Source organism: Haliotis cracherodii, unplaced genomic scaffold, assembly GCF_022045235.1.
Source record: "Haliotis cracherodii isolate W230 unplaced genomic scaffold, xgHalCrac1.p SCAF_16, whole genome shotgun sequence".
Lineage (NCBI taxonomy): Eukaryota > Metazoa > Mollusca > Gastropoda > Lepetellida > Haliotidae > Haliotis > Haliotis cracherodii.
In genome coordinates, this window is record NW_027266271.1 from 19,998,870 (window position 1) to 20,010,938 (window position 12,069).

General features: G+C 37.6%; 2 protein-coding genes across 3 annotated transcripts in view; one reads left to right on the top strand and one right to left on the bottom strand.

Moving 5' to 3' along the window:
* Positions 1-236: 236 nt before the first annotated feature.
* Positions 237-1,556, top strand: LOC139463613 (uncharacterized). The gene has a single exon (XM_071244885.1). The coding sequence runs from the start codon at positions 237-239 to the stop codon at positions 1,554-1,556; it is 1,320 nt and encodes a 439-aa protein (XP_071100986.1).
* A 7,071-nt stretch (positions 1,557-8,627) lies between these two features.
* Positions 8,628-12,069, bottom strand: part of LOC139463458 (homeobox protein Hox-B7-B-like) — a 42,519-nt gene continuing 39,077 nt past the window's right edge. For both annotated transcript variants that reach the window (XM_071244727.1, XM_071244726.1), the window contains one exon: positions 8,628-11,500. In XM_071244727.1, coding sequence (XP_071100828.1) covers positions 11,157-11,500 — 344 coding nt within the window. In that variant the 3' untranslated portion in view covers positions 8,628-11,156. The remainder of the gene's footprint in view (positions 11,501-12,069) is intronic.

The following is a 12,069-nucleotide window of genomic DNA, read 5'->3' on the forward strand; positions in this document are numbered from 1 at the left end:
ATTGACTTAATTGTTCTTTTTTGGTCCTCGTTGCGCTTGAAAACATCCCCACTATCATCCTATCATTGGCACCATCAACGTCATCAAAGCCATGAATAGAAGCACCGTTTCAACAACCATCACTTGTCACGTCTTCACCACCTCCACTATCACTAGAATGACTGACTACCATAAAAACAACAGACACAAACAACACTACCGTCACAATCACCACCATCACTATCACCATCACTATCATGACCATCATAAACTCCACAACAGACACAAACAACATTACCGTCACAATCATCACCATCACCATCACTTTCATGACCATCATAAACTCCACAATAGACACAAACAACACTACCGTCACAATCATCAGCATCACTTTCATGACCATCATAAACACTACAACAGACACAAACAACACTACCGTCACAACCAACACCATCACTATCATGACCATCATAAACTCCACAACAGACACAAACAACACTACCGTCACAACCAACATCACCACTATCATGACCATCATAAACTCCACAACAGACACAAACAACACTACCGTCACAACCAACATCACCACTATCATGACCATCATAAACTCCACAACAGACACAAACAACACTACCGTCACAACCAACATCACCACTATCATGACCATCATAAACTCCACAACAGACACAAACAACACTACCGTCACAACCAACATCACCACTATCATGACCATCATAAACTCCACAACAGACACAAACAACACTACCGTCACAACCAACATCACCACTATCATGACCATCATAAACTCCACAACAGACACAAACAACACTACCGTCACAACCAACATCACCACTATCATGACCATCATAAACTCCACAACAGACACAAACAACACTACCGTCACAATCATCAGCATCACTTTCATGACCATCATAAACTCCACAACAGACACAAACAACACTACCGTCACAACCAACATCACCACTATCATGACCATCATAAACTCCACAACAGACACAAACAACACTACCGTCACAATCATCAGCATCACTTTCATGACCATCATAAACTCCACAACAGACACAAACAACACTACCGTCACAACCAACATCACCACTATCATGACCACCATAAACTCCACAATAGACACAAACAACACTACCGTCACAACCAACATCACCACTATCATGACCATCATAAACTCCACAACAGACACAAACAACACTACCGTCACAACCAACATCACCACTATCATGACCATCATAAACTCCACAACAGACACAAACAACACTACCGTCACAATCATCAGCATCACTTTCATGACCATCATAAACTCCACAACAGACACAAACAACACTACCGTCACAATCATCACCATCACTATCATGACCATCATAAACTCCACAACAGACACAAACAACACTACCGTCACAACCAACATCACCACTGGCATAACAACCACAAACACCACAACAGACACAAACAGCACTACCGTTACAATCATCACCATCATCAACACCACTAGCATAACACCACACTTGCACCACTACCTTCGTCAGGTACACCACCGTCACTGACACCACATGGCCATCACATTATCACATAAGCATTATCAATTATCAACATTAGCACACAACATCGTCACCCACATTAAGTCTCCTCCTCCCCCCCCCCCCCCTCCCGCTTCGAAGTCGGAATAAGCTACGATTAAAATTTAGATACTTGCATCAATTCAGTAATTTTACGCAGCACGACAAGTATAAAACCTATTGCCACACGCCACGACAAATGAAAACCTGTTGTCAACAAGACGTGCTGAGGAATCCTATTACCACCCGGCAGGTCAAGACCCAGACATGAGATGTAAATTAAACCTATTGCCACCCAACACGGCAAGTGTAAGTCTGATGCCGCCCAACACGGTAAGTGTTAGTCTAATTCCACTCAGCTCGACAGAAATAAAACCCATTGCCACATAGCAAGACAAGTATAAAAAAACTATTGCCACCCATCACGGCAAGTGTAAACTTATTGCCACCCATCACGGCAAGTGTAAACCTCTTGCTACCCAACTCGGCAAGTATAAGTCAAATGCCACCCAACACGGCAGGTGTAAGTCCAATGCCACACAGCACGGCAGGTATAAAACCTATTGCCACCCATCACGGCAAGTGTAAACTTATTGCCACCCATCACGGCAAGTGTAAACCTCTTGCTACCCAACTCGGCAAGTATAAGTCAAATGCCACCCAACACGGCAGGTGTAAGTCCAATGCCACACAGCACGGCAGGTATAAAACCTATTGCCACCCATCACGGCAAGTGTTATATGTCACCCAACACGGCAAGTGTTATATGTCACCCAACACGGCAAGTGTAAACCTATTGCCACCCAACACGGCAAGTGTAAACCTATTGTCACCAAGCACGGCAAGTGTAAACCTATTGCCACCAAGCACGGCAAGTGTAAATCTAATATCACCCAACACGGCAAGTGTTATATGTCACCCAACACGGCAAGTGTTATATGTCACCCAACACGGCAAGTGTAAACCTAATGTCAACCAGCACGGCAAATGTAAATCTAATATCACCCAACACGGCAAGTGTAAACTTATTGTCACCAAGCACGGCAAGTGTAAACCTATTGCCACCAAGCACGGCAAGTGTAAATCTAATATCACCCAACACGGCAAGTGTTATATGTCACCCAACACGGCAAGTGTTATATGTCACCCAACACGGCAAGTGTAAACCTAATGTCAACCAGCACGGCAAATGTAAATCTAATATCACCCAACACGGCAAGTGTTATATGTCACCCAACACGGCAAGTGTTATATGTCACCCAACACGGCAAATGTAAATCTAATATCACCCAGCACGGCAAGTGTAACTCTAATATCACCCAGCACGGCAAGTGTTATATGTCACCCAGCACGGCAAGTGTAACTCTAATATCACCCAGCACGGCAAGTGTTATATGTCACCCAGCACGGCAAGTGTAAATCTAATATCACCCAACACGGCAAGTGTAACTCTAATATCACCCAGCACGGCAAGTGTAACTCTAATATCACCCAGCACGGCAGGTGTAAACCTATTGCAACCAAACATGGCAAGTGTAAGTCTAATGCCACCCAACACGTCAAGTGTAAATCTAATGTCACCCAACACAGCAAGTGTAAATCTAATGTTACCCAGCACAGTACGTGCGTGTGTGTGTGTGCGTGCGTGCGTGCGTGCGTGCGTGCGTGCGTGCGTGCGTGCGTGTGTGTGTGTGTGTGTGTGTGTGTGTGTGTGTGTGTGTGAGTGTGTGTGTGTGTGTGTGTGTACTGATTATCCTCTTTTGAACCAAAACTTCATCTCACTCATTTACCTACCTATGATACAGAAACATGTATTTGACATTTAGATTATAAAAACTTTACAACCCATTATATATTGGTAATTTTTGTCATTCCTTTTGTGACAAGTGTATACCTGGTCAAGTCACCGACGCTGCAAATTTAGAGCTGCGCTGAAGGATTCTGACTGACTAAAATCTTTTCACAAGACTGTATGACAAGAGGGGTGACTTCAACGTTCCAATTGTCAACTTTCTGTCCATGTTAAGCAATATTCCGGCAACTAAAGCATTTGGTGTCCACATTTTACCACTTTTGAGATACAATTGACATGCTCTTTCTTCAAAAATGTCAAAGAGAGTCATTCGTCTCTTGCTCAAAAGTTGTTTGATCAGGGTTATTTAAGACATTTAAGATATTTAAGACCACAGCAAAATGTTTAAAAACGTTTAGGGTAAATATATGGATTATATTTTAATATATGACACACCAGTAACCAAACTGACGCGCGATGCAATCCCCTTTGTTGACTTGTACAATGTGTTCCCGTGTTTTTTGTTCGTGTGAAAATTGAATCGCCTTTGCATGTGTTTGTTACGAGAGCCTTTTATTACGTAGGATACGCTCACCTTTTTGCAAACACCTGGTATCATCACTATATGTTGGTGATTGTGGTCGGAATTGAATAATGGACTGTTGTGATCTAGAAAATGTTTTTGTCTCTTTTATTAAACTATTACAGTCAGTGTCAGTCTTCAAGGAACGTTTTTTTATAGTAAACGGAATGTTGAAGGAACATGTGCGGGATGTACCAAGTCAATGATCACGCCTTCAACGCAATATGTATATGATAAACTGAGTCATTGGTCACTTCTTCAAAGCAAATGTACATGGTAAAATGAATAAGTTTTCACGTCTCAAGGCAAATGTATATGGCACACAAAATAAGTTATCAAGTCTTCAAGGAACATGTGTATATGATTAAATGAGCCAGTGATAACGTCGTCAGGCAATATGTATATGATTTACAGAGTTAGGTATATTGTATATGGTAAACATAGTCATTGTTCACTTCTTCAAGACAAGTTAAAATAGTGAACTAAATAAGTTTTAACGTCTTCAAGGCAAATGGATTTGGTAAATTGATTAGGTTCCACGTCTTCAAGTGATGGGCATGTGATACACACAGTCAGGTATACTGAATATGGTAAACTTAGTCGTTGTTCACTTCTTCAAGACAAGTTAAAATAGTGAACTAAATAAGTTTTAACGTCTTCAAGGCAAATGGATTTGGTAAATTGATTAGGTTCCACGTCTTCAAGTGATGGGCATGTGATACACACAGTCAGGTATACTGAATATGGTAAACTTAGTCGTTGTTCACTTCTTCAAGACAAGTTAAAATAGTGAACTAAATAAGTTTTAACGTCTTCAAGGCAAATGGATACGGTAAATTGATTAGGTTCCACGTCTTCAAGTGATGCGTAAATGATACACAGAGTCAGGTATACTGAATATGGTAAACTTAGTCATTGTACACGTTTTCAAGGCAAATGAATATGGTAAATTGAATAGGTTCCACGTCTTTAAGTGATGTGCATGGGATACCCTGCGGCATTGTTTACATCTTCCAGGCAAATGTATGTGGTAAAACGAATAAGTGGTCGCGTCTTTAAGATACATGTATATGATAAACTGAGTCAGTGATGGTGCCTTGAAGTAACATAACCATATGCATATGTCAACACACAAAACGTTTATTTCATCTCAAAGGTGGATTCATTTCATATTTTGTCCTAACATTAAAGGTTAATAGGTTCATCATTATGCGCTACACATATTTTTGTCTGTCGTCCTTTATTCTCTAAACCGGGTGCTTTGACAAACCTCCGTTAATGAAATCACAAGTCCATTTCTTCCGAATGCAGGCGCATTGCCAACAGACTTGACCTTTTCAGATTGTTGTATGAAGTGAAACAAATACATGTAATTGTTACAATAGTCTAGAAGAAACGTTATGTAAATAACGTGTAATGTTCGGAAAGGTATCAGTTCACATTTTAGTTAACTTAAAATGCTTATTCTTAGTTTGTTATAACTAAATTTTTTGTAGTTGCAGAAAAAATAAATTGTCATCGGTAACTTGTAATTACACGCCAAGAGATTATTTAACAAAAATATTTTTAGAAAATACTATAATGGCAATCCATGTAAATAAACTAGTTGTAATTAAACAGTGAAAAGTGCTGAAAGTAGTCATATCGATCTAGATGAATATGAATATAATTCCCGATCATGCGAACAGAATTCAGATATTAAGTGACAGCATTCATAAACGTTGCGATAAGCCCTTACTCGAGGCATCAAGGATCGAGTTAAACGGAATTCCACTGCACCTGTATGTTTTTCGATTTCAAAATATATCTTTAAGTGTTAACGTTATTGAATATAATACGCCTGCTATTATTCTTCCGAATCATTGTCAGTTCATTAATTAAAGTAAGGTATTCACACAGAACAATTTTAAAGGCTTATTTAAAAATGATGTTCCACGGTTTCCAATTAACGATTATTAGAAAGCCAATGTAGCTACGAATTTCAACATGGCCACGAATGTCAAGCAAACTAATAGCATAATGAATGTGTATAGTGGAACAAAATCGTAATCCTTGAAGTCACTTCTCAAATACATGTGTATCACTCCACCTGAAACATGTATTCACCATCAGTGTATACAATTACTTTCAATTCTTCAACAACGAGATCGCTACCTTTGTAATTTTCCCTGTGTTAGTTTAACATTAAAAGTCATGGATTACGCAAAGAGGAAAAGAAACTAAATGTTGTGTTATACTTGCTACGAATATATGTTTCAATATTACAACAATATAATGAAAAAATAAACCCATTGTTTCTTAGTCGTTTGTTCTTTTCTCTTATTATCACCAACATTCCCAACAATTTCATACATATGCATATATAAAGCGGTATTTTCGGACACCAAATCGTAAAGATTCCAAATGTGTAACTTGAGCAAATATTAGCCAATAAGCTGCCGAGTAGTTAATCGCCATGGTCATGTCGTCAGAAAATGATGACAAGTGGACATTGCTATTAATCAGAGTGGCGCCAGACTAAACATTGGTGTCTACGAACTGCCTAGACCATGTCCTTTCCACAGTCATCTATGCACGCACATTGGGGTAGGGGCAGGTCTTTCCATGGGCTAAAAGTGTGTTCAACGTCAAACGTCGCTTCAGGCTACAAGTGACGGCCGACGTAATATTTTCTTGACAAGATTGTCTGTATGAACGAGATTTGTCCAAGTAAGATCGCCTTGTACAGCGTATGTGGCGACTCAAAACTGTCACGTGGTATGACATAAAAATAGCGATGTCCATTTTCGTCCGTACGGACATAACTTAGGCAAGCAACAACCTTGTCGTTGCCTATCGCGCATTTTCTTGTAAAAGTGCGAGGTTCTGTTAGGTTTCGTCAGAGAAAAACCCCATTAAAAGTTACACTACTTTCGTTTGAAAGGGACAAAATGTATATATAGTAAAGTATATGCATTAATAAATATTTCTTACTGCAAACCAAAGGATTTCACAGGGAGACATGAAAATGTACTGAATATGATTTGACTGAAATTAGATAAATAGTAATTAGTTTTCAATAAATATTGAAAACGAATAAATCCTGAGCCAAGTCCACCTCCAGTGTCAACAAATAAACTGCCAGGACAAAGAAGGTAAACTTCTATATTTGATGGTGGCTAAATGTGAAACAAAGAAGAAATGGTCATTCGATGGTGAAGTGTTTAAAGCGTGTATCATAGTTGTAGATTGAACCTCAAGTTTGCAGTGTTTCGGCGACTGGTTTAAGTATAGTTAAGTTGTAAATGTTTGGTCAATCCAGTGTCAGAATGGCTACTTCTTTTGTCGAGCAGTGTACATCTCACAACTCAACTTAGTTTCTGCCCTCATGTATAAGTATCATTATTGTCAGTTAGTCAGTTAGCAATTGCTCATGAATATTGGAATAGAAATCGTTTCGCGTAACTGAAACAAGAAATATGCACGATATATATTAATAACAAAATAAAGGTAATCATTCTTGTAATTGTGGCGAAGGTGCCTTGTCATGTTACCGTATCATATTTCCTCAATCCACTTCGCATTTCTAAAACTCTTAAATCGTACTCTGTATTTGAAACAGCATATTATATTGATCCACTGAGATCATTTTCATATGTTGCTGCTACATAAAAAAGATGACGTATGTTTTCGACAATCGAGTTTTCACAAGTCGACAGAGATTGTGAGAGCATGTGTTTTTTAAAATAAGCCATGTAAACGATATCTGTTAATTTAGGTTGTGCTAGAAATCAGAGGATCATACAGTTTTAAATTAGAAAATAAAGTTAAATAATAATGTGCATTTGCATTTCCCACCGTTTGTTTTGTTTGCATGTCATTCTAATAATTCTTATAGTGTTAAGATACAATCGGCGTGTTCGTGTGTCCGTGCGTACTTTCGTGCATTTTTCTTTATAAACCTTCCTATATGTATAATTCGTAACATTAGTGAATGAGTTAAAATTTAACGTCGCACCGGCATTATTTCGTAACATTAATATATACGATATTCATTTGGAATAATAATATACCTAATATTGGGAGTGAAAATCAATAATCTTTGAGTACCGTACCTTGAGTTCGCGTCGTCGACACTGACTTTGGCTGGTGATCAGTAATCCCGACATGCATGTATTTCACCACTCAAATTTGACCAATAACTAATCTGAGACATCTTTTAGGGAATTACTAGTACACAAAAAGTCGAACAACTGTTAAATAACTGTTCTATGTTCTTTGACAGCCGCTAGTGTTCACCCAAAATATCTAATACTGCATTGTTGAATTTTACTGTTCCTAATAATGTCATCTATTGTAAATTTCAAAATCAATATATGTGTTGCTTATGTTTAAAAGTCGCCAAAGAAATGTTATTGGACATTTTGATAATTAGGTGAATGTATGTTCCATCAACGAAACCTTAAATGTTCAAGAAATGTGCACAGACTTGCATAACTTGCAATATATAGTTAAACTATAACATACTTACATTATTACGATTTTCGACATCGTGGCAAAACGGACTGTTTTATTATGCATTTTGTACAAAGGAAAACGAATGTTCCAATATATAACCGGTCTATAAAAAAACAACAAGTGTGTACGTATATTTGATCAGACATTTAATATCAAACAAAAATCTATATCAACATGTTTCTCGTTACATTCAGGCTGCAATATAGATCTTTACAATCTTACAGAATAGTTTATATTCATATCTCGTAAATGAAAAGAAAACACAGAACAGTCATAACAACTATAGGTGACGCTGGTACAACCAGAGAATATGACGATAAAAACTACTCTTTTCTATAAATCTCATAATTTCGATAAAAGCGGTCCTCTTGTTTTTTCTCTGTACGCTTCATATCGAATAAAAGCTATTATTTCATGTAGTGTATACTACGTTATGCCTACCTGGAATAATCTGGATCCAAGTTCTTTACTATGTAATTTCGTTAAATGTAAGTGTTGCTATTCTGTGTTATTGGTCTTGTTACTTTGTATTTCGGACGAGTTATGAATTAGTTGCAAACGTTCCTGTGAGATTATTAAACTATAAATAATTATCACTTTAATACCGTTTTCACATGTGTTGACTACCGAGACAGTCCATGTGTCATTATCACAATGAGACCACATTTCTGAAAACAGATGCTTTGACAATCGCAGATAAAGGATTAACTCTGAACATGTATAAACAGGCAGGTGTATTTTTTCATAAACGATAACTCTGTTTTGAACAAAGAGATTTTGAATTCAGAACATGCTCCTGTGATCATGTTCTATTATTTAGAGGTCAAAAGTAACGACATGGCTTAATGGAAGTATTAAGCAGCGCTCGTGACAGGAAATCTATATATACATATATATTACTCATTATTATTTTTAGCATTTACGCAAACACATACAGGAATAACAAGTTGGATTTTGATTTTTGTAATGTGAATACACTACTTCTGAAAATTGCGTTTTGATATGTAGCTCTTGTGAGAGATTTGATTCACTATCAATTGTTCATTATCGTTAATGTGTTATCGTAATTTGATTTGAATACCAATTGTGTGGGTTTTTACTTTCATTTGGAGCCTAGTATACATATATTCTGAACGCGGAGTACAGACGTATACACTTTCATAATATTCTGTAATTTGTGCATGTACAGATAGTAAATCGCTAATAATACATATGGAGATTTTTTAGAAATCATATGTACTATCTACTTATGAATTATTTTGCATCATATCAGCATTATCTATAATCAGTTGTTCGGATAATCCGATGTCTTGTAGTTTTTCTCGTCAAATCACAATGAGTCTGTTAAGCCCTGTCATATGTAACACAATCGTGAATAAAACTAGCATGTGTTAACACAATAGTCAATAATCTACTGAGTGATCCTTTCTCGTTAAGACAGTCAACATAGACATGTATTCCTCGTCAAAATACTATAATCATGTGGCCGATTCTCGCATGTAGAGGGTATGTTTCCTAACCGCCGGTTAGATCTCATTCAAAGAGGCAAAAATAACGAGAGATCGATAAACGATGGGGTTGTGAATCACTGGGTAACTATGAAGCTAATATTGTATTCTCGTCATCTAATGTAAGTTTCTGGGCTCGCGTGAAGTTGTTTTCCTTCACACATAAATACCCTATGACCAAAGTCAAGGTCACGAGACCGTGAAGTCTCATGGATTCTCGTTATAGGTGAGCACTCTCGCGAGAGTTCGTGAACATCAATAATCACAATATTACAAAAATACGGAACAAAAATTAGAATAAGCTAACATATGTAAAGAACAAAAATAAAACGTGGTGAAACGTGAGTCCCTGAACACGACCTAATATTCAAGATGGCGTCGACACAAAATGGCGGATTTTCTACAAACGTGGATGAGACATGAAACATGAAGCGGCTTTGGCTCTTGAGAAAACACTTTCTTGCCATACAGATCTGGGTCTTGCCATTTCAAATACAAGTTCATTGTGATGATTGTTTTGCGCAATACACACACATCACGTTCAAAATGACAAGCTTTACCGCCAAAAACTGAAGGCAGCAGACGACAGTTAAAACTCGTCTGACAATGCATTCACTGCGGTATTGTAGCAGACGACAATGTTCACGATCACGGTTGTTTTTAAGACAGTGTCTGTCATCATATCTGCTCGTCCTCCGATCTGCTCCGACGTGAAAGGGCAATACCAGAAGTTCATGTTCCTTTGGAGATACAACTTTCCATGGGACGACCAGCACGACATTAATAATGCTGCGTTGACTTGACGTCGTAACCAGTTACACAGAAATGTTATCGATAGTAATGACGTTGTCGTACTTTAATCAGGTTATAACGGCTCAGTACTTGGTGCTGTTGTTGATGATGTCGTTTTCGTTAAGAAGAGCGTGAAATGCGCCGTTGCAGAAGATGCATTGTTTGAACAGACGACATGTAAAGTTGCTTTGTCGTGGACACAACGTGGCCGCCGGATTCGGTTGAGTGGTGTGTTTATTTCTTGGTTGTCAATTGTTCACTTCAGTTTTAGACATAATGAACAGACGATATTGTTCACAAACATTGTGTCATTCATTTAGGTTTTACCCACAATTCATTAGCGGAGGTAGTGGAGGTATCGCCACTTCCGGCAGCCCCCGATAGTTCAACAAAAACATCGAAGGAAAAAAATGATTTCAACTTTCTGAATTTTCGGGAGAATGTGATTGATTCGAATTTTGTGCACAAGATGAAGATGAGCTTGTAGATTTCGTTGGAACTGCTTCCTCTGTTTTATTTTTTTCATGAACCCTACTTTGTTCGTTCAGTTCTTTAATTGCCTGTAACTCTTTCTTTTCTTTCATTCGCCGATTCTGAAACCATATTTTAATCTGCCTTTCTGTTAAACACAACATATGGGAGAGCTCTATTCGACGTCTTCGGGTGAGATATCTGTTGAATTTAAATTCTTTCTCAAGCTCTAGGGTTTGGAACCTCGTGTATGTTTGTCGCCCTCTACGTCTTTGGTTAGAGTTGGGACCTGCAACAATAAACGAAATGTAAATACGACGTGGACTTGACACAGTGAACGAAATCTAACTACAGCATGCAAAGAAATCGATATTTGTCATGCATTGATCCTTCATAAAATCATGTTGGAAGCTTTAAATGAAACAAATCCATCTTGAATATAAACAATATTACAAGCATGATGTGAAGTAATTGTTTTGAAAAGTCCCAATTGCGAATATTCCGTATTATTTATTGTGCTATATATAATATATTTCAGTGTATGTGTTTTTATCTGTCATATTTTGTACCATCTTGTTTATGTGCGTACGCATCTAATAATTTCATCAGTTCACATTTTCATCTGATAACTAATTCATCTGAAACTTATAAAGTATATGCTATATTTTCTGTATCATGTTTTATTTAACAGAAAGTAAATCAGTTTTGTTTTAAACAACGTTTTAAATAATTAACTTTCTCAATGTGACCACCGCCCTGATTAGACTGACAAGAATCTTCATTTCGATATTTCTGAAACCTAATATATTAATCACGAATATGTTATCCGTTACCTATCTCCTAACAACACAATATAGA

Bases quoted from the DNA above. Each gene is read 5' to 3' on its own strand.
- LOC139463613 (XM_071244885.1), top strand. From the start codon at position 237: ATGACCATCATAAACTCCACAACAGACACAAACAACATTACCGTCACA.